This window comes from Sycon ciliatum, chromosome 3 (assembly GCF_964019385.1).
Source record: "Sycon ciliatum chromosome 3, ocSycCili1.1, whole genome shotgun sequence".
Lineage (NCBI taxonomy): Eukaryota > Metazoa > Porifera > Calcarea > Leucosolenida > Sycettidae > Sycon > Sycon ciliatum.
The window spans coordinates 5,331,730-5,358,457 of record NC_088645.1 but is presented as its reverse complement, the minus strand read 5'-3'; the positions used below and the strand labels follow the sequence as shown (position 1 = coordinate 5,358,457).

Below are 26,728 nucleotides of genomic sequence, written 5' to 3'. Positions count from 1 at the left end.
GCTGTAGAGCGACCGTTGTTGGAAGCTGCTGGATCATCCAAAACTTACTTCAATGACATGGGAGTGTGTTGGAAGGGATATTCTGAAAGTCGACGTCCACAGTGGAATCCAGTCCCCCGAAATTTGCTGGACACGGAAAAGATTTCCGTCATCGACAATCATTGTGCGCCACCGCAGGCGAAGGATTTCATTTCCTGTGCGTATCCAGATGGATGGCAAACAGCGCCACTTTCAACTATCCTTGTTGGAGGAGTTACCCTGGATAGTCTTTTGACAGGCATGCAATGGTGGCTTCTGCTTGCCCTGTGTGATGTTTGCTCCAGATGATTCGAAACTTAGGCAGCTTTCAAGACTGCATGCAATCGTCATGCTGAACAAAACATTCATAAAACGGGGAAAAGTTCAGTCTTTTAAAATCATAAATGCGTAGCAATGACATCGTCCAGCAGCTTGTGGATGGCAATTTCACCCAGTCTGAGGAGAATATGCAGAAACTCTGTGGGGTACGAAAAACAGCACTTCAATTGTGTGTAATGGTGGTTCATCAGTTGGCATGGGAACCACTCCTGGAGGCGAGCGGCGTACGCCCCTGCTAGTGACCAGTCTACCCCTACTGACCAGTGTGACTTGTGACCAGTCTAATCCTACTGACCAGTGTGACTAGTGAACAGTCTATCTCTACTGACCAGTGTGACTAGTGACCAGTCTATCCCTACTGACCAGTGTGACTAGTGACCAGTCTATCCCTACTGACCAGTGTGACTAGTGACCAGTCTACCCCTACTGACCAGTGTGACTAGTGACCAGTCTATCCCTACTGACCAGTGTGACTAGTGACCAGTCTATCCCTACTGACCAGTGTGACTAGTGACCAGTCTACCCCTACTGACCAGTGTGACTAGTGACCAGTCTTCCCCTACTGACCAGTGTGACTAGTGACCAGTCTATCCCTACTGACCAGTGTGACTAGTGACCAGTCTATCCCTACTGACCAGTGTGACCAGTGACCAGTCTACCCCTACTGACCAGTGTGACTAGTGACCAGTCTATCCCTACTGACCAGTGTGACTAGTGACCAGTCTATCCCTACTGACCAGTGTGACCAGTGACCAGTCTACCCCTACTGACCAGTGTGACTAGTGACCAGTCTATCCCTACTGACCAGTGTGACTAGTGACCAGTCTACCCTAGTGACCAGTGTGACTAGTGACCAGTCTACCCCTACTGACCAGTGTGACTAGTGACCAGTCTACCCCTACTGATCAGTGTGGCTAGTGACCAGTCTACCCCTACTGACCAGTGTGACTAGTGACCAGTCTATCCCTACTGACCAGTGTGACTAGTGACCAGTCTATCCCTACTGACCAGTAAGACTAGTGACCAGTCTACCCCTACTGACCAGTGTGACTAGTGACCAGTCCACCCTACTGACCAGTGTGACTAGTGACCAGTCTACCCCTACTGACCAGTGTGACTAGTGAGCAGTCTATCCCTACTGACCAATGTGACTAGTGACCAGTCTACCCCTACTGACCAGTGTGACTAGTGACCAGTCTACCCCTACTGACCAGTGTGACTAGTGACCAGTCTATCCCTACTGACCAGTGTGACTAGTGAACAGTCTATCCCTACTGACCAGTGTGACTAGTGACCAGTCTACCCCTACTGACCAGTGTGACTAGTGACCAGTCTTCCCCTACTGACCAGTGTGACTAGTGACCAGTCTATCCCTACTGACCCGTGTGACTAGTGACCAGTCTATCCCTACTGACCAGTGTGACCAGTGACCAGTCTGCCCCTACTGACCAGTGTGACTAGTGACCAGTCTATCCCTACTGACCAGTGTGACTAGTGACCAGTCTATCCCTACTGACCAGTGTGACCAGTGACCAGTCTACCCCTACTGACCAGTGTGACTAGTGACCAGTCTATCCCTACTGACCAGTGTGACTAGTGACCAGTCTACCCTAGTGACCAGTGTGACTAGTGACCAGTCTACCCCTACTGACCAGTGTGACTAGTGACCAGTCTACCCCTACTGATCAGTGTGGCTAGTGACCAGTCTACCCCTACTGACCAGTGTGACTAGTGACCAGTCTATCCCTACTGACCAGTGTGACTAGTGACCAGTCCACCCCTACTGACCAGTGTGACTAGTGACCAGTCTACCCCTACTGACCAGTGTGACTAGTGACCAGTCTATCCCTACTGACCAGTGTGACTAGTGACCAGTCTACCCCTACTGACCAGTGTGGCTAGTGACCAGTCTACCCCTACTGACCAGTGTGACTAGTGACCAGTCTATCCCTACTGACCAGTGTGACTAGTGACCAGTCCACCCCTACCGACCAGTGTGGCTAGTGACCAGTCTATCCCTACTGACCAGTGTGACTAGTGACCAGTCTACCCCTACTGACCAGTGTGACTAGTGACCAGTCTACCTCTACTGACCAGTGTGGCTAGTGACCAGTCCACCCCTACTGACCAGTGTGACTAGTGACCAGTCTATCCCTACTGACCAGTGTGACCAGTGACCAGTCTACCCCTACTGACCAGTGTGACTAGTGACCAGTCTACCCCTACTGACCAGTGTGACTAGTGACCAGTCTACCCCTACTGACCAGTGTGGCTAGTGACCAGTCTACCCCTACTGACCAGTGTGGCTAGTGACCAGTCTATCCCTACTGACCAGTGTGACTAGTGACCAGTCTATCCCTACTGACCAGTGTGACTAGTGACCAGTCTATCCCTACTGACCAGTGTGACTAGTGACCAGTCTACCCCTACTGACCAGTGTGACTAGTGACCAGTCTATCCCTACTGACCAGTGTGACTAGTGACCAGTCTATCCCTACTGACCAGTGTGACTAGTGACCAGTCTATCCCTACTGACCAGTGTGACTAGTGACCAGTCTATCCCTACTGACCAGTGTGACTAGTGACCAGTCTATCCCTACTGACCAGTGTGACTAGTGACCAGTCTATCCCTACTGACCAGTGTGACTAGTGACCAGTCTATCCCTACTGACCAGTGTGACTAGTGACCAGTCTACCTCTACTGACCAGTGTGGCTAGTGACCAGTCCACCCCTACTGACCAGTGTGACTAGTGACCAGTCTATCCCTACTGACCAGTGTGACCAGTGACCAGTCTACCCCTACTGACCAGTGTGACTAGTGACCAGTCTACCCCTACTGACCAGTGTGACTAGTGACCAGTCTACCCCTACTGACCAGTGTGGCTAGTGACCAGTCTACCCCTACTGACCAGTGTGGCTAGTGACCAGTCTATCCCTACTGACCAGTGTGACTAGTGACCAGTCTATCCCTACTGACCAGTGTGACTAGTGACCAGTCTATCCCTACTGACCAGTGTGACTAGTGACCAGTCTACCCCTACTGACCAGTGTGACTAGTGACCAGTCTATCCCTACTGACCAGTGTGACTAGTGACCAGTCTATCCCTACTGACCAGTGTGACTAGTGACCAGTCTATCCCTACTGACCAGTGTGACTAGTGACCAGTCTATCCCTACTGACCAGTGTGGCTAGTGACCAGTCTATCCCTACTGACCAGTGTGACTAGTGACCAGTCTACCCCTACTGACCAGTGTGACTAGTGACCAGTCTACCTCTACTGACCAGTGTGGCTAGTGACCAGTCCACCCCTACTGACCAGTGTGACTAGTGACCAGTCTATCCCTACTGACCAGTGTGACCAGTGACCAGTCTACCCCTACTGACCAGTGTGACTAGTGACCAGTCTACCCCTACTGACCAGTGTGACTAGTGACCAGTCTACCCCTACTGACCAGTGTGGCTAGTGACCAGTCTACCCCTACTGACCAGTGTGGCTAGTGACCAGTCTATCCCTACTGACCAGTGTGACTAGTGACCAGTCTATCCCTACTGACCAGTGTGACTAGTGACCAGTCTATCCCTACTGACCAGTGTGACTAGTGACCAGTCTACCCCTACTGACCAGTGTGACTAGTGACCAGTCTATCCCTACTGACCAGTGTGACTAGTGACCAGTCTATCCCTACTGACCAGTGTGACTAGTGACCAGTCTATCCCTACTGACCAGTGTGACTAGTGACCAGTCTATCCCTACTGACCAGTGTGACTAGTGACCAGTCTATCCCTACTGACCAGTGTGACTAGTGACCAGTCTACCTCTACTGACTACCTTGTCAGGCATGTACACTGTCATATTGAATTATCACTGTGATTTGCGACAGCCTGGTGAAAGAACAGTAACCAACCTTTCTTGTCCCATTAGGCGGGGGGGGGGGGGGGGGATGTGTTCCAGTATGTATGGTGTTTTTGTGTATGTATGGTTGCGTGCATGTATGCATGTGTAGTTAACAGCTTTTCTGTAAGAATCGGTGAAATCCGAAAAAAGTTGATCTTTGGCGCCCTCAACTTGCATACTTTGACGTCTTAGAAAGGGTAGGAATGCACCTCGGCTTGCACATGCACAAATACCAGAACTGGTGCAGGGAGATGGTGTTGCACTTGGGTTAGATTTCATTGAGCACAATTGTACCTTGCTGTTACGCAGTATCTATATTGTGTGTTTAGAGATAGTATGGATATAAGAATAGCTATATTGTGTGTGTAGAGATAATATCAAGAGTCCATAACCCAAGAGTATGCAACTGTGATCTCTTTTCTATGGGCCAACCGCGCGGCGCGCTGCCTTCATTACATCATTCAGCTGCAGTCCGCGCACTGCGGAAAATCAAACACCGCACTTTCCCTCTAGTTTTAAATGAACTTTCGTACAGAACTGGAGTTCACGCGCCAGAATTCAGAGATTGTGCGGGTAATGGAACGAATCGAGCAAAAACGGATGGGCTCGTGCGAGAAATTGAGAGTTTGAATGCATGCTTTCAGAGCGTGATGAAGGCAAGTTACCTAATGAAGGCAGCGCGCCACGCATGCACCCATAATCACAGTTGCATACTCTTGGGTTATGGACTCTTGATAATATGGATATGAGAATAGCTATATTGTGTGTGTAGGGATAGTATGGATATAAGAATAGCTATATTGTGTGTGTAGGGATAGTATGGATATAAGAATAGCTATATTGTGTGTAGGGATAGTATGGATATAAGAATAGCTATATTGTGTGTGTAGGGATAGTATGGATATAAGAATAGCTATATTGTGTGTGTAGAGATAGTATAGATATAAGAATAGCTATATTGTGTGTGTAGGGATAGTATGGATATAAGAATAGCTATATTGTGTGTGTAGAGATAGTATGGATATAAGAATAGCTATATTGTGTGTGTAGGGATAGTATGGATATAAGAAAGGCCTTGTTTGGTATTTGTAATAATAGTTGATAAATATGGTGGTAAAGACACACCCGGCAATATGGCGGTAAACACACGCCTGCCCACACACACTCTCTAGGCTGCAACGTTCTAGCACAGAGCTCTCCTTCTCACGACCAGCACCATCAGTTCGCGCCTGGCGCCTGGTCGATGCATGGTTGGAGGTATCCGGCATAGCAGGCTTGTACATCAAGTAGCGCATGGCAAATAGAAGATGACACAGCAACGACATAGCTTGATTGCGACGTACGTTTCGTCCCCGCTGGACTCATCAGGCAATCTTCTTCTTGGATGTCTTCATACGGAGCTTGACTCGGGAGAATGAAGTTGAAGACACAACTGCAGCTGAACTTATGGTTGATAAATATGGTGGTAAAGACACACCCGTGTGGCGTGTGTTTACCGCCATATTGCCGGGTGTGTCTTTACCACCATATTTATCAACAATAAGATAGCTGCAGTGGTGTCTTCAACTTCATTCTTTTTGTAATAATACTCCAAACTTTAGCTATCTACTTCTTTGCGCTGTTTTACCACCTCCTTACTGTACTTAATCCATTGTTCCTGTTCCTTGTCTCTTGCCTGTATTTCACCTGACGAGAAGGCTTAAAGGTATACTTTTGAAACCAAAAACTTTCAAGATGTTTGTAATGAGCCTGAAGTCACGTGTACTTTTAATGAGTATTATCGCATTTTTGTCATTTTTGTCTCAGAGGAAACCGTTTACTTGTTATTTGTTTGTGTGTTTTTGTTGACAACTTTGCAGTTCAATCTGACATGCGCAGTGACTTGGAGGGAAAAATCGGCGATGTGCGGTCATTAGTTACTGCTGTATCAGCTACCGTGAATGGCCCTCGCAGGGTGAGTTTTTGTCACACTTGTATTGTACCGTGTTTGCCAGAGTGTAGTTCAAACTTTAGATACGCTATTTCAGCCGCAAGTCACTACGGTGAGCACTGTGCTCCGAATATGAGAATATGTGCACTTTGGAAATAATCTAATGACTATGGATCTCACTGTAGCCAAATTTGCAACGTCTGAGTCAATGACTCTACACAAAACATATTCATACATTTCTGGTGTGTTTTGCCAGCTACACTGCAAATGCAAGATGTGTATGAAACACCATATGTTACACTTGCATTTACAGATGTAGTTTTTATGAAAATGTTGGCTCTGATCACACTATAGTACTGTCTTTGTAATCCAAAATGTTCTCTAACCAGGGCTGCGTATTATACTCCCGATATACCTTGAGTTGCCTTAAGTTAAACTTTGGCAAAATAAGGTCTGTGTATTATGCTCAGGTGCGCTTTATACTCTGGCAATTAGGGTAGTTAGTGTGTGTTAAAATGCATACTGGCATGTTTGCTTTTGTCACGCACCGCTACTTAACCCTTTTCGAGCCAGGAGCGCATATATGCGCTCTGAGACTATGACGTGCTTGGCCATGAGCGCATATATGCGGAAAATAATTCACGCATCATATCGCAGTGCATAGACCAGTGTACAAACTATGGTAAATCCGTGATACATAAACACGTCGCGACAATCAATACACTGTAGCAAAGGTCTTGAGGTCATCTTTCCGAAGATACAAATTTCACCGCGATAGGATAAAGAATCGCTGAGCGGCGACAGGATGAACACCGAAATCACTGCCCGGGGCGAACGCACATTATATCGCAGTGCATCGTCCAGTGTACAAACTATCGTAACTCCGTGAAACATAAACACATCGCGACAATGAATACACCGTTGTAAATGTCTTGAGGTCATATAAAGTTCAGCGCCATCGGATAAAGAATCACTGTTTGGCGACAGGATGAACAACGAGATCACGGCCCGGAGGGAACTCGATTTTTTTGTTCATGACTTCGCAGTTTTTTGGAGCAGGCTAGGGGATTTCCCTTTGGCACAACGCATGCATGATGGACATCAAATGAAGCGCTTGGACTTCAGCTTTCCAGCGCAGTTCGAATCGTGAAAATCGGGTGAATTTGGGCAAGATGCCGAACAAGAACATGAAATTGAGTTGTTGTACCGTTCCGAGGCACGGTGGCGTAGTTTGGAGAGGAGGCGGAAGTGGCCCTGGTGTGTCTATGTCGCTGAGATCTACCATGATGGATTCGCTTGGTCCTGATCTTTCCAACGAGCCCAGGATGATGAAATTCCATCAAGGTGGAGTAAATGGAGAAAAATTTCGTCCAGAGCTGTGCGCAAACTACGCAAAGCGAGTCAGTGCGCTGGACAGCCGGCCGATTGGAGAAAAGGGGCCCAGCATGGAAAGGGTTAAGTGCTATGTGGTACTGCAATTGCATTGCCAACGCAGAGCTTTGTGCACACCTAGCCTGACGTCACATGTATCTTCCATGGTAACGCCAACCAACATGGTGTCGTCCGTGCATGTGCGTGAATGCTTGCTTTCTCTTTATTTCTTGATGTTGGCTACACTGCAAAGTCATAATTTTGGCGACTTTTAGCTTGTGCTACCATCAGATTTTCATTCTCTCATCTCCACGCTTCAAAATCAGACTTCATTGACGCTTGTTGATGCCTGAAACAATGCCGTCGTCTACTGTGCACTTCTTGCTTTTATCAGCATCGGATTTTCTGAAATATATTTGCGCTTCAAATTCAGACTTCAGTGACACCTGTGCACTTTGGTTCAGATATCGCTGGATGACATGGAGTACAAAGCATTCAGATGACTCTGCCCCTCTCGCCATGGACGTGTGCGAATTGCTAGTCAGCCACTTATCTACTTTGGGTCCAGCCGGGATTCGAGAAGTAATTTGGGATGAAGTTCATTCTGCCATCACGGACAAGGTTGGAACCTCTGTCTTGCCGCAACCATGGACAGTACTAGCGTCACCAGCTGTGTTAGCCGACACTGGCAAGAGTGCTGCATAATCAACACCCTGCTGGCTGGGTGATCAAGATAGGTGCTTTGGAATATGGCTGCGGGTTCATATCTGCTGGAACTTCTCTGACCTACTGTTGCTTTAGACCTTGGAGGCAGTTGATAACCATAAGTCTTTTTTGCTCAAATTTAGTTCTACCGGGGATGCAATATCAGTTGAAGCGGTGGTGGGCACCATTCGCCTGGCTCGTAGACGTCTGCATGCTATCACAACTTGGTCAACAGCAGGGTATCTCCATATGAATGTTGTGATTAGTAATGCACTCTTATTACACTGCCGGAAGGCTGTTATCCCAGTGCATGGATTTTTGCAGATCAACAGGCAGTATTTCGCAGAGGCTTTGTAAAATCCACAATTTTAAAGGCTTGTCGCTTCCCAGCCAGGCAAGCAATCTGATACCATTGACGTAAATACTTGGCCACTCTGTATCCCAGGCGAAGCTAGGCCTGAATGTATGTCATGAAACCTTGTTCACCTGGTGTATGAACACAACATGACTGTGTCCTTTCTTTCATCTCGAATTAGCACACCAAGCCCAAACAGCACCAACTTCACTGCTCACCCGCAACAATGCAGGCGCCGTCATCTACCTCACCCTAAATCTCGGCAATTGCATATGATCAATTTGCCAGATCATCTACATTTGCAACCGCTGTGACAAGGATCCTCCAAGTAGCAAGTATTCCGGCAAAATATCAGCATCCAGCCCAGTAGTTTGATGGGAGCACGAGATCCCAACGTGAACTGCAAATACCTGTTACATGCGTTCATAATCTTCCTTTCCCACACTCTGCTCAGTACATGTTAACGTGTTAAAATCAGATACTACTAGTATGGCCCCACCTCAGCCAGTGTATCTTGTGAAGCAAGGGATCAAAAGTGTGTTCCGGCATATCCCAATTCATGTGCTGAAGACCACCCGCTATTTGTCATATTCTGGCAAGGCAGTCAATAGTACGAACGTGCTCTAGCATTTGGACTTTGCTTGAACTCTGCCAATCTCTTTGATTCAGTTTCCTCAGCCATAGAGTGGATTGTCAGTACCCATTTCTCTAATGCCAAGCTTTGCAACTCCTATGACGATTTTCTAAACTTTTATACTGGCCAAACTGTTGCACAGCGTTAATTAGTAATCCTGCTGCGGTCTTTCCTCTATCTATTCGTGTCACTCGCAAAGGTGGAAGGTTCTGTGAGATCATTGACTTAACTCGGTATCATCCTGGACTGTGTGCGGCTCTAGGCTAGGATATCCATGTTGGTGTTGGCCAGCACAATCAACAGCCAGAAAATATCCAACGCCAAGTTGAATCCCTATCGGATAAGCTCTAGTTTGTTGCCCATGTCATTCCTCCTAATAGCACCTTATCACTGGACCTCCAGACTACACACAGATGCAAATGGCACCCATTAATGAGGTGCTTACAGCGGGAAGTTGACTCAAGGTTCATGGAACAGCACCCCCATGCTGCAGTCTATTGAGTGGAATGAGTTATTTGCCCCTAGTAGCAGCCTGCACTGCAAGGGGTAGCATCAGATTTTGCTGAAACATCTTCAAGCTTCAAACTCCGCAATGTCATCAATATCAGTGTCAATCAGATGCACACTGCTAGCTCCCAGAATGTCACTGCCGATTGGCTTTCTCCTTTTCGTATGCAGGAATTTCGTTGTCATGCTCCAGTAGCCCAGCTAAACCCGGACCATGGTCATCTTCCTGTGTTCCTGTGATCGAAGTCACCAAGTAAACTGCCTGTGCAATTGCTGCTGATATCAGATGCACCACACTCTGCCGGTGAACGTTGTTTTGTTGGTTTTGATCCCTTTGCAATCTGCAACCTTACTCATCTTCTGATCCTGTCATTTGCTACCTTGCACTTTATTGCTCGCTGTGTCCGTCCTTGTGTGATATATATTTACTTGGAAGATGTAAGAAATGCACACATTGAACAGGGTCTAGAGGATCTTCTGGCCAAGACCTCGCTTTTCAAGACAGTGTTGATGGTTGTCCTAGCAATGCCATGTGATAGAGGCAGTGAAGCATATATTGCCAATAACCATGGCTATTCTAAGGAAGTTAGTTTATGCCCGCCAGCCCGTCGCAAATTTGGCTGAGCTTGACTGCGTCCTCCTTGAGTTTGCTGCACTTTCGGCATTCGTCGGTTGCTAAGATGCTTCGAATTGATCGAGAGCCTGCCGACAGACTGCATCAGATTTGAATCAGGCAGCATAATCATGCTGCTGAAGAGATCAATGACAGACCCGTCTTGAAGCTAGTCCAAATTGTCATTGGTCCGACTGGTTGCCCTTACTTCCCTCTGTACACTACACAACCTGGCAATGATTGGTAGTCAGAATGCATCTGCTCCTCTACATGTACTTACCAATGGTATTCCGCTATTCAGAGGTAATTTCACCAGTACTGTCCACTTGGCAAGGGTATGCCGCTATCCAGAGGTGTTCTTCATCAGTACTTTCCATTTCGCAAGGGTATGCCGCTATCCAGAGGTGTTTTTCACCCGTACTGTCCACTTGACAAGGGTATGTCGCTATCCAGAGGTGTTCTTCATCAGTACTGTCCACTTGCCAAGCGTATGCCGCTATCCAGAGCTATTTTCACCAGTTCTGTGTTTTTGCTGCTTGAAAGTGCTGCGGTGCCAAACACCGAACTGTACTCGGGATACTCATTTCGAATTTATGTCGCTACTACCGCCGCCATGGCAGGATTACATGATGCACTGATTTGTCCTGCCGCCAGGTGGCAGAGAGATGTATGCTTACGCTATATTATTATTATTGTATGCATTTCCGCGGCAATGTCAGCCGCACAATGGCAACCCACATATTGGCATATGCCGGAAATAGAATAATCTGCCAAAAACATAAATCAAATGACATCATATATATTAGTTCTGTGTAATCCAGTCAAGAGGAACATACGACGGCACAGAGTCCTCTCCACCCTGCACGGTCCCTTGCCAGGATCCGGAGGCGCTGCAAGTCACCAAGCGACACAAGCCTTCCATTATCCGTTCCCGCCAGGTCTCCCAACAGCTTCGTGACAATTGTGACACGTGGGCGTCCTCGCCAGGTCTTCTCATCGTGCGTGAAATACGCCTCCATTCCCAATGATGCTGGGGTGTCCTCTGGCAAGCGGAGAATGTGACCAAAGAGTTGCCACCGCAGATGCTTGAGAATGTTGGTGATTGGCTCAGCTTTGCACCTGGTGTACAAATAGACATTCGTCATCTTCTGAGGCGAACTAATGCCAAGGAGTGACCGCAATTGCTGACGGTGGAAGGAATCGAGACTCTGCTCCAAAGCCACCGTCAAGCCCCATGTTCCGCCGTTGTAGGTCAGTACTGGTATGAAAAACGCCTGATAGAGCCTCAGGCGCAGCTTCTCACTAATAAAGTCTCGTCGAGACCATACAACAAAGAGTGACATGAAAGCTGCTGTTGCGAGCTGCTTACTTCTGATCACGTCTTGCTCATCACCCAGAAGTGACCCAAGCTTACGTGTCTTTCCGCTAGACGATCCCCTTCTCTGCGTAGCGTTGTTTGCTCAGTTATCTCTTCGTTCACTTTAAGATGCCATTCTCTGAGGACCTCAGTTATGCTCGGGCTGATACTGTCCAACCATGTCCGTGAGCTGCTCAGAAAATCCGTATCATCTGCATAGATAACTTTCCTAGGCAAGAGATCATCAGCTGGCGGCCTGGAAGGTAACGTGGCCCTGAGATCACGTAGCGCTGATTCCAAGTAAATGACAAATAGAACTGGAGATAGGCAGTCGCCCTGTGGGGTGCCGATCGTGGTCTCAAACTCCGATGACTGCTGCTTACACGCGAGCACAGATAGTCTTGTATTGGAAAGAAGCACTCGGATAAGTCGGACTTCATCCTCCTTCACGATGCCATTGACCACCGTGAGCAGCTTCTCTTTCGATATTGTGTCGAATGGCTTGCTCATATCTATTCCGTGTATCTCGATGGTGGCATGGTACTTCTGGGCGATAGCGGCTAGCCAGCAATGCGTCCAGACTGCATCAGCCGTGGATCTGCTACAACGGAAGCCACTATGGGATGCACTCAGATAGCTGTCCACTGCTGGCTGGATGCATCGCAGTGTAAGGAGAGAAAGGGCCTTTCTGGTTGAATTCAGCAGCACAATAGGCCTAAGATTTCCGGGAGGTCCCTTCTTTTTGTTAGGCTTCGGCAGGGGTATTAACGTGCCTTGTCCGAGTTCAATTGGATGATGCGTCTCAAACATGCAATTCAGGCATTGAGCCAGCCCTTGGGCCAGCGTCTTCCCTCCGTACTTCAAACATTCTGCATTAACCCCATCGGGTCCACAGGCTCTGTTGTTGTTGAGTTTCTTGATGCACGAATACATTTCATGAGCTGTAATTGGGGTTTGAAGAGGTCGGGGATCTCCGTGAAACGGGAGGACCGGTGAAGCATCAGGCCGGTTAAACTGTGTATTGAAGTGGGATCTGATGATGTCAAGGGACTCAGTAGTGTTACCTACAAGTCAACCTTTGTCATCCTCCACCACCAGTTGCTGGGCACGTTTCCTCGTCATTAGAGCAGCTGCCTTGAACATGTTTGCTCCGTCCTTCAGTTTCTCAACTTCCTCAACCATTGCGTCCAGTCTCCTTTCCGCGTCCTTCTTGCATCTCTGTCTAATGTCATGTTGAACCCCATTGCGATCTTGCTTAAGCCTTGACCTTTTATCTCCATCCCGGGTGTTGATCCAGCTCAACCAGAGCTCCTTCTGATATTTTGACAGCTTCTCAATTTCAGGATCATTCGATTGTTTTCTTGTCTTGGTTCTCTTTACTTGACCGACAGTGCTGTGTGCGGTTTCTTTAACAGCTGTCACGATGTCATTGTAGACTTCGTCACATGGCCTGGCATCGTCACAGACTGGAGGTATGATGGAGGACAGCCTCTCTTGGTACCGTTTCTGCATTGCTTTGTCCTCCACGAGTCTACTGACATTCAGCGCCAGTCCTGTGGATGCGGTGCTGTGTCTTGCACTTGACGGCTGACATGCTCAAAGAACACCGTAAATCCTGGCTAGATCCAAATCCGCAACAACAAGCTTGTGGTCGGTGCTGATCTCCATTCCTCCGTAGCTCCGGCAATTTTGCAGCATTCGCTTGTGTGATGAACGGCACACAATGTAATCAATTTGGTTTAATATAGGCACTGTTTTCCCAGACGCCACATCTCTTCGCCATCCAGTCCACGTGGTTTTGTGCCTAGCAGCATGCTGGAAAGTGGTATTGGCCAGGTACAGGCCATTGCTGTCACAGTAGTCCACAAGTGACTGTCCATTCACATTATGGATTCCTCTGCCATGCCTCCCCACAGCAGTCTTGCCAGGTCTTCTGACTCCAGCTTTAGCGTTGAAGTCTCCGGCAATGTAGTGCAGCGTGCAGCCTCTGACCTGCTCGTACGCAGTCGACAATGCTGAGTAAAATTTGTCTAGCTCGTCTGCTGACTGTGAGCATTTTGAGCTTGTTGGCGCGTACACGTTGATAACGGCGAAGGAGCAGTTTGCCCTCTCTGGCTTGTTGTCAGCATTCTGACATGAGTGAAGAGTAAGTACCGCAACTCGGTCGGAAATTTGCCAGAAACGGTGAATCTTCGCAGCATAGGATGACGATATCGCGAAACCCAGGCCGTAGTGTCGACATTCCGGCGGAAAACAGATCTGCCGATGCCCGCCTCTCCCAACATCCAACCCGGCCACGAGCTTCGTCTCCTGTAAGCAGCAAATGTTGATTTTGTACGACGATAATCCTCTGCTGAGCGCGTCCTGTTTGGACTTCGCCGAAATTCCTCTAACATTCAGGGTGGCAATTCGAAATGGCGTTGAAGAACGCCGCTTGTCACTCTTCATTCGCTCTCAATATCTAACCCGGCCACGAGCCTCGTCTCCTGTGAGCAGCACTGATATGTTGATTTTGTACGACGATAATCCTCTGCTGAGCGCGTCCTGTTTGGACTTCGCCGAAATTCCTCTAACATTCAGGGTGGCAATTCGAAATGGCGTTGAAGAACGCCGCTTGTCACTCTTCATTCGCTCTCAATATCTAACCCGGCCACGAGCCGCGTCTCCTGTGAGCAGCACTGATATGTTGATTTTGTACGACGATAATCCTCTGCTGAGCGCGTCCTGTTTGGACTTCGCCAAAATTCCTCTAACATTCAGGGTGGCGCTCTACATTCGATGTCTTAGTCTATTTTCCTAGTCTATTTCCGATAAATACATGCCTCTCCGAAGAGAGAGAGAAAGCGTAACCTTCCTCATCCAAACGCTATATGCACATTCCAATATAGACCAAGTCCAAGTTCTCAGGTGGGCTTGCATCAGTGAGTGACCTAATCTGATTTTTAACATGGACACAGGGGCGTCACCCGTGATGGGCACGGGGTCACGTGCACCCCCCTAAAAAATTCGACCTTGTGTTTTTTGCGAACTCATGGTTATGAAAAGTGTAGTGCTAGTAGAATCTAGCTGATTCTTGAGCTGATCTACTCACCTCCCACCGCTTTAGAAGCTGCATCTGCGCCTTAAACCTTGAATGGTGGTGGCGTTCCTACGGATGCGAAAGCCCGGCTTCCAGCCGAGTCTCACGCGAACCGTGAATTTTTATAAGTAACAATTACTACGCGCGTGCACGTGTGCGCAGCGCTGCATCTTTTGGCCTTGTACTAGAATCTACACGCGCGGCGGCGTGCTGGGTGTTTGTTTGAAACAGAAGAAATAAATAATTCAGTGTGGTCGCAAGAAAGTTAGTCAGGTCACCACACTTGAAGAGTCTTTGGAGCTGTTTCCTCTCAAAATGTCGTCTTCTCGAAAAGGAAAGCATCTGGCCAGCTCACTATCAGCGAACTTTTTCGTGTTTTCCTGCGCAAAATTACTGTGCACCCCCTGTGAAGGGGTCCGGTGACGCCCCTGTGGACAGTTATAATTATCGGTACATTCCATCCATGAGATGACCTAGCATAGAAGAATCTCACTCCTTGATAACTGCTTGCTGCAGGGGGTTGTTAGGGGATAGTGTTGCTGCTTTGTGCGAGTCTATCGCTCCTAACCGGTCATTTGCATCGCTTATTGCGGCTCATCATGAGCCAGTTGCTGCCAGTTGCACTGGCATTGCTTTGCAACTGCATTTCGGCACAATGTGGGTTTATTTCCGCTCCTCCCGAGCCAGTTGCTGCGAGTGGCCTGGAATTGCTTTCCTGCTCTATGAGATTTTCGCATTACAAGACAAGCTACTCGAAGCAGCACACTATCTCCAAACCAATTCCTTGTTGTGTTGGGCCTGAGTCTAGTCAGGTCTGATCTACTCACCGCCCACCACCTACTAGCTGCATATACACCTTGATCCTAGAGGGTGGTGGTGTTCCTGCATATACACCTTGATCCTAGAGGGTGGTGGTGTTCCTGCATATACACCTTGATCCTAGAGGGTGGTGGTGTTTCTGCATATACACCTTGATCCTAGAGGGTGGTGGTGTTTCTGCATATACACCTTGATCCTAGAGGGTGGTGGTGTTCCTGCATATACACCTTGATCCTAGAGGGTGGTGGTGTTTCTGCATATACACCTTGATCCTAGAGGGTGGTGGTGTTTCTGCATATACACCTTGATCCTAGAGGGTGGTGGTGTTCCTGCATATACACCTTGATCCTAGAGGGTGGTGGTGTTTCTGCATATACACCTTGATCCTAGAGGGTGGTGGTGTTTCTGCATATACACCTTGATCCTAGAGAGTGGTGTTGTTTCTGCATATACACCTTGATCCTAGAGGGTGGTGGTGTTTCTGCATATACACCTTGATCCTAGAGGGTGGTGGTGTTCCTGCATATACACCTTGATCCTAGAGGGTGGTAGTGTTTCTGCATATACACCTTGATCCTAGAGGGTGGTGGTGTTCCTGCATATACACCTTGATCCTAGAGGGTGGTGGTGTTTTTGCTGATGTTGAAAACTCGGATTCAAGCCGAGTCTAACGTGAAGCGTGACAATTTTTACTAAACTTTTGTCTGGGTATGAGGGTTTAGGGGATATCTTGCTAGTGTATAATAGTGTGATGAAAAAGTAATCAAACTTTAGAAAACAATAAGCTTCAAGCTACAAGCTCTTCTCAAGTAGCTTTTACCCTATTACCGTAAAGTCGCACCAGGCGAAATAGCACGTCATAGTACATTTGAGACCAACGCGTAGAAAATGACGACGTCCACTAATTTAGTATCTGTTCACACGAATGTGCTATGTGTGTGACTCTGTGTGTCAGCTATGACATCAAACCCTGTGGTTCCATGCCTAACGTGTAGGTCATCCTGCAAAGTTTGAATGATGTAGGTTGAACGATCGCGCCGCAAACCATACTTTTTGAAATTCTCTTCATAGTATATCTTCCACCATTGAAATTTCGAATTTCTTGCTGAAAGGGGTGGCTTGCAACCTCAATATGGCTTGTTCCAGGCATACTTTGGAGCCAAACCCTGTTGAAGTAGTGGCGAGGATCTGCCCTGCAAGTGCTACAACAACAAATGATTCGATATGAGAAAGCGTGAGACCACGAATCTTGGTTGAATATTGAGTATTTCAAGCCTTTTTAGACGAAGATGGAGTTCATTTTGGAGATGGACATTGTGGCAAAGGACATGGTTTCCGACTTCTGGCGTCTGGTGAAGCCAGGGATCATTTGTCCAGTCAGGTCGGCAGCCTAGCCATCGGTAAGCGTGTGTTTGGAACCCGTTCTGCTCGATGTGGTAGATCACGAACAATTATGATATCACACAAATTGAAGTCTGTATCGTACATACGGCATTTTATATTGAGAAAATCTCCAAGTGTCTCTGTGTGGCCGTCCTATGCCACGAGAAACTCCAATCAGGCTGTTATGTCTGCTGCCTTCTTGATTGAATGTCCACTTGGTTTGAACAACGAACACAACAATTGAGGATGGCTTTGCAATGAAAAATACAGCTTTACTGGAGCTGAAAAAAAGAAGAAAAAACGTGCCCTAGACAAGACTCGTGTACACGCCGACTCTACCAGCAGGTTCTGTAGATGTCGCTCATAGATGCATAATTCAGCGTGACGGTGTATAAAAGCCGGGTCTTAGATTGACTTTTGGGGGGAATTTTGCAGGCTTCTACATGAGACAGGCTTCTATATAAGACAGGTATTTCTCAATCTGCGGACAGAACTGTTTCGACCTTTGTGGACTCGTCGTCAGTGCAGCACAGAGGAAATGAGGCCGACCCTGGTAGCAATGAAAAATAAATTTTCCAAAGCCAGATTTAAACCAGGCCCGAACGTGCCTTGCCAGAGTGCTCAAAATGACAAGTCAGTGAGCTCTGCATAACGCAAACAGCAAAGGCACTACCCCACGCAAGAGTGCTCAACTACTACAAGAGCAGGAGCAAAATACTCAATCTGCGGGCAGAACTGTTTCATCCTTTGTGGACTCGTCAGCGCAGCACAGAGGAAATGAGGTCGAACCTGGTAGCAATGAAAAATAAAATTTCCAAAGCCAGATTTAAACCAGGCCCGAACGTGCCTTGCCAGAGTGCTCAAACTGACAAGTCAGTGAGCTCTGCATAACGCAAACAGCAAAGGCACTACCCCACGCAAGAGTGCTCAACTGCAACAAGAGCAGGAGCAAAATACTCAATCTGCGGGCAGAACTGTTTCGTCCTTTGTGGACTCGTCAGTGCAGCACAGAGTAAGACAGGTATTTCTATGTATGGCAACACTAAAACCAGACTTGTGTGCCAACAGTGCATCTTGAAAATCAGGCTTGTTTTCACCAAAATGTTTCTTTGCCTTGCCTTGTAGTCTTTTTGCTCCTGATAACGATGTTGTACTTCATCATTTTCCCTGCGATGACTGGAAGTTGGTGAAAACTTGAAAGGAAGGTGCCCAAAATTGTCCCGAAGTACCGAGTGATGTCACGCAGGACTTGACCTCCACTTTCGTCGAATGTGGAGGTCAAGCCAAGCCAAGCCAAGCCTTCCACATTCGTCGAATGTGGAAGTCAGCCTATGTGCTGGTCGATCGAGCCAGCTGTTCCGATGTACCATGATGTACGGTGCACGTGTGCCTTTTGAACTCTGTGATCCAACCCAGATGGCCGTATTTGTACGTCGTACAGAAGGAGAGTACCAAAGAGACAGAGACCCACGTGCAGCAGCCAAATCAAAATAAAAAGGAGCCGAGTGTTCACCTTTTGACTTCTTCCTAGATGATCTTAGGTTCATTTTGTGAGCACGAAAGTACGTCGATGTTTTGAACTTTTCATGTGAGGAACAACACGATGATGAGTGCATGTGCAGAAAACAGTACACCTCCGGCAGGCGATAAACCCAACAACCTGAGCCCCAAAGGAACGCAATGTAGCTACTTGGAGGCGATTCATCTATCAATGTTGCTGATAGGGCTGCAACGGGTAGGGGTTTGGTCGGGTAACGAGTTCAGGTATTTCCATCCGGGTAGCGCGGGTACCCTATCGGGTATTTCCATCCGGGTAGCACGGGTACCCTATCGGGTATTTTTGACATCGTTTTTACTGTGAGTGTACACTTGTGCTACATAGAAAGTTTACACTAAGCACATAGCCATGCTTCTCCCATGCACCGTTGCAAAAACAACGTACTCCCACTACCCAATCGGGTTCTCAGGAACAAACTTGAACCTGAATACCCGCTCTGATTACCGGTAGCACAGGTACCCTACTACCCAATGACACCCCTAGTTGGTGAAGACGGAGATGACAAGCTCCGACGTCTTTCATTTCAGAGCCGCATGGGCTGCATCGCCACCTTCGATACAACAAAGTCATTTACAAGTATGATGTATGTGTGTCACGCTAACAGCAAACAAACATCCTCCTACTCCTTCGTAATCAGAAACAAAACAAAGAGCTAACTGGAGCTTCGCAAAGGAAGTACCAGTGCGACATACTGCTGTCGATTTTTGTTTGTTTTGTCCCCTTTTGACGTTCTCATTGTGTACAACGTACACATCAGTGTCCGAGTTCAGAAGGCACATATGCACCGTACATCGGACAGTTGGCACAATCACCAGCATATGGGCTGGACTTCGTTTTTGGCGACGAATGTACTCCTGGTGGTCAAGTCCGGCGTGACGTCACTGTACTTCGGGACAATTTTGGGGACCTTCATTTCAAGTTTTCACCCACTTCCAGTCACCGCAGAGAAAAACGAATAAGACCATCGTGATCAGGAGCCAGAGCACTACAAGATAAGACAAGTACTTCCTCCGTTCAACAAAACTTCTTTGATTTTTTCCAGTTTGGTCCAAAGCGATCTATGGCTGCAAACACGCTTTGCAGAGTGGAAAACAAAGCAGCATATCTGAGATAGTTATTTGCAGATGTCACCCGGCTCATTTCAATTTTAAAAAGTATTCCAGCCTCACTCTTCGTCTGATTCTGATGACGGCTCACTCCCTGATGACATCGAGTCTGCATCCTGCTGACTTTCACCTCCAGCGCTGCCAACTTTTGTTCCGCAGCCTTTACAAATTGCCGAGACACGATTTGTTCATGGAGATCGCCAAGTTCTATGCTCCAACTGTGAGCTTCACGACCTTTGCTGTGGCGCTGGTAGTTGTGGTCTCCGTCACTCTCCAGAATGACATGGAAGAAGCCATACATACACGTCTGTCTACAGGCTGTGGAAGAACACCAATTCGTCGACATTGAGATCGGGACTTTCCGCTGGCTGAACAAAAACCTTAATGTCGAACGCTTTTGATTTCCCCTGCCCAACAAATCCACGCGTGTTGATTTTGGCTGTGTGCGGACCTGCACCATTGTGCTGGTACAGCAGTGGCTGGCCGGCTTCTGGGCACTTCTTCAAGCCACACGGCCTTTCAAACTGCTTCTCATTTTCACACTTTGGTGTCATGCGCCTGGATGGGAGTTGTGTTCTGGTGATATCCTGTCCAGAAACGGTTATGCTTCACCGATTTTTTCGAAAGGACTCCATGCTCTCGGAGGTTCAAATGCCTGTAAGATCAATGGACAACACCACTGATACCTTTTGTAGGAGATGGATTACGGACATATTAATGTCTAATGCCAACCGCAATATCATGACAAGAACACAAAAAATGCAACGACAGTTTGCCTTAACGGATGAAGGAAAAAAATATTGATGTATAAGAGGAGGAGCCTAAATGCTGAAAATATGACCAACAGCATTCCTAAGGTCACGATACATTTTTAGACAAGCACACCTGTTCAGCCGTCACCAGCAATACGGAGAAACGTTCATCTGTGGAATATCTTTTTAAAATTTTACCTAAGGGTTGGTTCATATCAGCCAAATTGGCGCCGACCGGGCGGTGAGCCAGCTCCCGATCCGTCCGGCATACGGTTCGAGTACCGAATCTACTACAAAGTAGTACAGAATGGGCCCAAATGGTACCACGGTTAGTCAACTGAAGCTTGAATTCCCTGTTTCTGCTGCGCACCGGCAATACTCGAACCAACCCTTACTTCAAATTAGTAACTTGCCCATTATATTTGCACCAACGTGAAGTGATTTAGGAACTTTTCTGCATGTTTGTCACAATTCCCATGACGTCAAGACCTCAGGTCGGCTGAGGGCAAAAGCCTCACCAACACTATGCTCCCACTATGCAATTTTTTTGTCTTTGCCTGTGAGCTGTGATATTTGTAAAAACAAGAAATCGTCTTCGCTTGGCTTCCCCTCTTCATGTATATTACATACCTTCGGGTTGGGTGGTCTGTTACTTTGCGTCTTCAAGTTGGAGTATGATCAGTACGTCGAATTGTCTTTCTATTCTCATTACTCATCCTGTAATGTTCGGCATTCTTTGTTACCCCGCAACACAGCTTGTGCATATCTTTGCTGCACTTCAACTCCATTCATTTGGAACTTCGCACACCTGAGACGTCCAAGTTGGAAAGTTGTTGGTTGGTGCTTGGTACATGTGTTGGAGCTAGGTGTCTGGTCGTCGAATGTCTCAGTACCACTGTCAGATTGTGCCTTGTTGTCGCAGTTCTGCATAACTTTAATCTTTGACGCCCATTGCCGGAGACGATGATAGCGATACTACAACAGAAGCCGTACTAAGTTGTGCTGGGATTGCAGCATGCACCAGCTTGCAAGGCTGAAGAATTGACCACTATCGTGCTCTCGCGATTAGAGCCCTATCTCGAATTTGCACTAGTCTCTAAGAGCCAGTGAAAAAAGAAACCCGTCTCTTGTATAATGCCCCCCCCCCCTCCCCCCCCCCTCCCCACCCTGCCGGCTTGGAAGCAAGCTCATGTGCAAGTTTGGTGATCCTTTGATACTGCTTTTGTCCATGTCAGAATTAAAATCACAGTTCTTGCTGCCCTTTTTTTTTTTGATTGGTTGCAGTAAACTTTAGGCTCTGTTTCGTTGCTTTCTTTGGTTTTGAAATATTGCCCTCTCTTGAATAGTGCCCTATCTTGAATAGCGCCCCATCTGTGGTGGACATTAAAAAATAGTGCACTTATCGCTCGAGTACGCTACTACTCAAAGTGGTTTACACGCCACAACTATTGGACGTATTTTTTTCTGACCAATGAATTCCTACTTGTTGGTCTTTTTTTTCGATATTTTGCTGCACACACATAACACCACCTACTTCGGCATGCACTGGTTATTGGTAAAAACCCAGGAGAATGAAGGAAACGTCAAGACGAGACTAAGGTTGCGCTAGGTGGACCAATTTCAGAATTTTAATGACAACCATGTTGGTACTTTCTCCGACTTTTTTTGACTAATTTTCGCTCCTGTTCTGTTGCTCTCTGTGTGGCTCTCTCGGCATGAAAGACAGACAGATGACATTATTGGAACCATAGGAAGGGATGATTCACATTATCGAAAGACGACAGTCATCGCAAGGCAAGGATGTCGTGCTGTAAAGCAATGGGAGTGACGATGTTTTGCATTTTGTCCAACAGGCACATTGCCATGCAACAAAAGAACTGGGCTAACTGCTCGTCGTTTACAGTGTTTGGTTCACAATGAGAAAGAGAAGAGCAAAAGTACTGAGGAGCAAGAATAGTATGACAGGGATAGTAGCTAGCTTTTCTGGAATCTGCGTGATCCCCGAAAACACCAGCCAAAGTGCGAACAGGACAGCAAGATGTAAAAACTTCATAACGCAAAGAAGTGACTCACTTCGCTCAGCACAGCAAAGCTAAAAAGTGAAAAATCGAAGTCGTCGCCCGCTACCGCGTATTCAACGTGGAAGATCTTGCTCAGTTCAGCAGCCTCCACTCCGATGTCTCCTTGGTCGCATACAAGTTGCAGTTGTGAAGTGATGGTACGACTACAATGCAGATAACATGCAAAAAGTTTGGCTTTTCCTGTACGCGTCGTCGTTCCGGGGCACCCTCGAGAGCAGAGGCGATGAGTACCAGCGTCACCACGGTCTCCCCCTAGATTTTTATTTATTTATTTACTGTTTGCACTTCATGTCACATAATGAAAATAGCCAATAAAAAGAAGTAAAGGTGAAACCAACCACGGACCGAGAACAAAAATGCAAATCAAAGAGTGAAAATGAAGAAGAAAAAAGAAAGAGCGTTACTTACGAAGAGCGATGCTAGGGAAGGCACATGTGTAAACCATAAAAAATAATAATTATACTTTGAAGTACTAGTAACAGCGACGACGATCTGGGACGCGGAGAAATGCCCGCCGGGCCTGGTACATGAGTATGATCCAGTCTGTTCTCTGCTATGCCTCAAACTGTTTTTGTCCCGCTCTATCCAAACTGCTGCTACATCGACTGACACGCATTGTTAAATCTGGCATACGAGCCATCTTCCAACTTCACAGAACGACCCCCATTGCTCTCCTGTTTGTCAGACTATCATTGCCTCAGCTCCACCAGTTGTACGTGCAACGTCTGCTTCTCTTCGTCTTCCGCTGCCTTCATGGCAGAGCCAGCTCACTGTTCACATCCTACTACTCCCTCATTGCCACGGATGTGGACAGAAGTTGTGTCATGCGTGGTCAGGTCAGCCACTGCTCAGAGTCCCGTTCCTACCTGGTCCCTCAGGCCGTAGCTCTATCGCCTTTGTTGGCAGTACCACATGGAACTCTCTCACTGCTGATATTCCCGCTTGCGACGCACGCCACACATTTCAAGCATTGCTGTCTGGCTATGACCTTATCTCCCTCCTCAACTAGCTCTCCGATGTTGTGCCTACTATGTCTTCTTCACAGATTCTGCCTGAACAGATGCTCATCAATTATGTTCTTGTCCTCTATCCTAGTCCAAATCCTGCCTGACCCATGCATGACTCTCTTGAAATGCCCGTACTAAATAGTTTATAGAACAAGAATATTTGATATCAAACTTCTCTCATCAACTATGATAATACCCATTTCCTAACCCCTCCCCTTCATAAAATTAATAACTACTGTTTTCTTTCCGTTCATTTCATCTTCTTTTCCGTTCCTTTCTTCTTCATACACATTTTAAACATTTTCATCATATTGTGAGAGCCGTGGGCCAATAGCCCCGGTGAGAAGGCAGTCTTGCCTGTTCATATGGTGAAGTAAAATACAGAAACAACAACAACAACAAGCTGCACTGTGACATGCGAGAACACGTAGATCGACCTGCTACTTTGATTGGTTCCAGTGGTGATTAATCGACCAATGGCAACTTAGACTGAGACTCTATTCCCATCAATCGGTCTTGCAGATTTTTGAATACATGTCCATTGAGTGTGTTGGAGTGTTTCCCTTCCAATAATACACTTTCGTCGAGCAGAGTTGCTCACAGAAAAGTCACGTGAAAAAGTCATGAATTTTATGTTTCCGGAGGACGTAATTTCACCACCAGCCCCCCCCCCCCCCCCTCACACGAACACACATACATACACACATACACACATACACACATACAAACATACACACACACTTGTACTTGTACTTGTTGTCACTGCCAAAACTGGTCACGTGGGTCTCCCCGGGAGAGGGGAGAGGGACCCAAAAGGAATCTTGGAAAAATGACTCAATTGGCTATTGAACCGCGCAACGGCCGACAGCCCCTGAAATCCCCAAAACTTCGGTGAAATCACCCTGAAATCCCCAAAAATATACAAAACTCTGGGTTAACAGGTATGTATACTAAAATAGAAAGTATATGAACCCTGGAACCAACAAAGGTGGCAGGTACAACATTACACCTTCAAGCAGCCGAGCCTGTTGGCAACACACCCAACACAATCAGGCATAAGTGTACCCACCAACCGAACTAGGTGGCACCACACCCACACACACACACGCACTCGCGCATGCACGCATGCGCACGCACACACACCCACACGCACACGCACACACAAACACACACACACACACACACAAACACAAAAACGCACACACACACACCGGTTCTGTCCCTTGTGGCTTCATCAATACAGCACTGGGGGAATGGGGCTCAGCCTGATAGCAATGAAAAGTGCAAAGCTGAAGAATTGACCAATACTACTCAGCCTGATTTACAGCGCACAGGTTTTTGAAGTGTTTTGTTTTCCCGTGCAGTGAATTCCTACACCGTTTCTTGATATGTGTTCCTTGTTAAGCCAATACGTAATCAAACACCGTGCACATAGCACGGTATGTTATAAAGACCACATCGATAACATATTCAACATTCATTATTATTTTTTCTCCCGTTATGTGAAGAGATTGTATGACGAATACTGATTGGCCAACAAGCTAGTATGATCTTCACCCGGTCAGAATTGTTAAGTTATGAATATGATCTCTACTGTGTATCTACAGGTTGCAACACAAAATCACTATAAGTCCATCCACAATAGCTGCACATCATTTGGTAGCAAGGGTAATGGCAGGGTGCAGTTCACTAATCCATATGGCATCACAATCAGCAACGATGGAAAGGTCTTTATTGCGGTTTTGAGCAATCATCGGGTGAAGGTTAGTTTATAGAAACCAGCACCCACATCTATCTCAATACACAATTTTCATCATCTTCTTGATGTATAGCAAGACATGTAAACTACATCTGCAGTATTACTCTACAGTAAGTCATAGGTCTGGTAGATAGTGTTATCAACCCACATTTCCTTACGATAGTTACTCCGGTTTTAAAAGTGATGACACCATTGGAAAGTGGGAAACTTTCTCTAGGATCCCAATATTCTTTTTGCATATCGGAGCTTCGGGCTTCGAAATAACAGTGTATACCGACCTGAAATCGGGTTTTCCTTTGCTCGACATAGCAGTTATACTACAAATTGGGAGAAAAAATTTCGTAAAAGAAAACTGCCCGACACGTAATCCATCAGCTCAAACGCGGAAACTCTATCTTCTTCTTCACCTTTTTTTTCTTCGAGGAAGTGCTTAGTTGAAGTTTTCTGTTGTCTGAGTTTCGGTATGGAATGCGCACCTCAGGATGTTTTTTCTCTAGTCCAGCAGGCTCTGGGCCAAGCTTTGCGCCCACTCGAAAGGCGTTTGGCATCTTTGGAATTCCACAATAGTCGATGCGGGTGTGAAATTTGGAGTCCAACTCTAGGCAAGAGCATGACTCGCGGATCGTGGATGGTACATGTACCCCGGAAACTGATCCACTCCTGATCCCAGTTCCTTCACAATTGGCTAAGTCCTCTTTGGCGAGGTCTACTCTGCCCGCTCATGCTTCTAGAGCCGGTCTTGAGCATACGCGTGGCGGGTTCGTTGATGGCGACCTGGTAAATAATCCCACCCTGAAGTCACTTGCTGCTCGGTCCACCTCGAGAGAGCCACCTAGGCTACAACCTCTTCCCTCAAACCTGTGTGATCCTGAAGATCCAGCAGGTCTGGCACAATCAAGCCACCTGCCGCTTGTGTCTGGTGTGGCAACTGATGATTTGGACTCTCAGTCTGGTAGCACACATAGTCCGGAGTCCGACTGTGTGGGTCCCAATACTGACCGGCCAGTGGATGACGGGGATGAGGAGCAGAAAGGGTTTACCCGATATGTTTTGTACGAAACTGCCAAGCTTCCCAAGTCATGTCTTCGCTCAGAACTCCGACGCAAATCCGGGCAGGTATTTTCCCGCCGCTACCCTTGCCCGGACAATCCCGCTGCATTAGTCCTGGCTTAGGATGCGCAAGTCGCCCGCATGTTATATTCTGCTGACAGGAAGCCACCTCGTTCAGAGGCTCGGCCGGATAGGCCTCAGTACCTTACGCAGCCGAAGGTGTTGAATGTGGTGGATCCCGTTGTGCTTCATTCCTGAGGTACAAGCAAAACCCTGATTCCTGTGAGCAAGGTCAGCAGATGATCCAGGAGGCCACTACGGCGGCACTGCGGCTCCCAGTAGATGCTAAACAGGCACTCACCATAAAACGACGTTCCATCTGTTTATCTAAGATCCACCGCAAGCTCT

At 47.2% G+C, this 26,728-nt stretch overlaps 1 protein-coding gene across 3 annotated transcripts in view; it reads left to right on the top strand.

Moving 5' to 3' along the window:
* Nucleotides 1-26,728, top strand: part of LOC135811250 (tripartite motif-containing protein 2-like) — a 252,222-nt gene that overhangs the window by 73,579 nt on the left and 151,915 nt on the right. For all 3 annotated transcript variants that reach the window (XM_065324450.1, XM_065324449.1, XM_065324448.1), the window contains 2 exons: nt 6,114-6,208; nt 25,119-25,274. In XM_065324450.1, the coding sequence (XP_065180522.1) occupies nt 6,114-6,208; nt 25,119-25,274 (251 nt within the window). The remainder of the gene's footprint in view (nt 1-6,113; nt 6,209-25,118; nt 25,275-26,728) is intronic.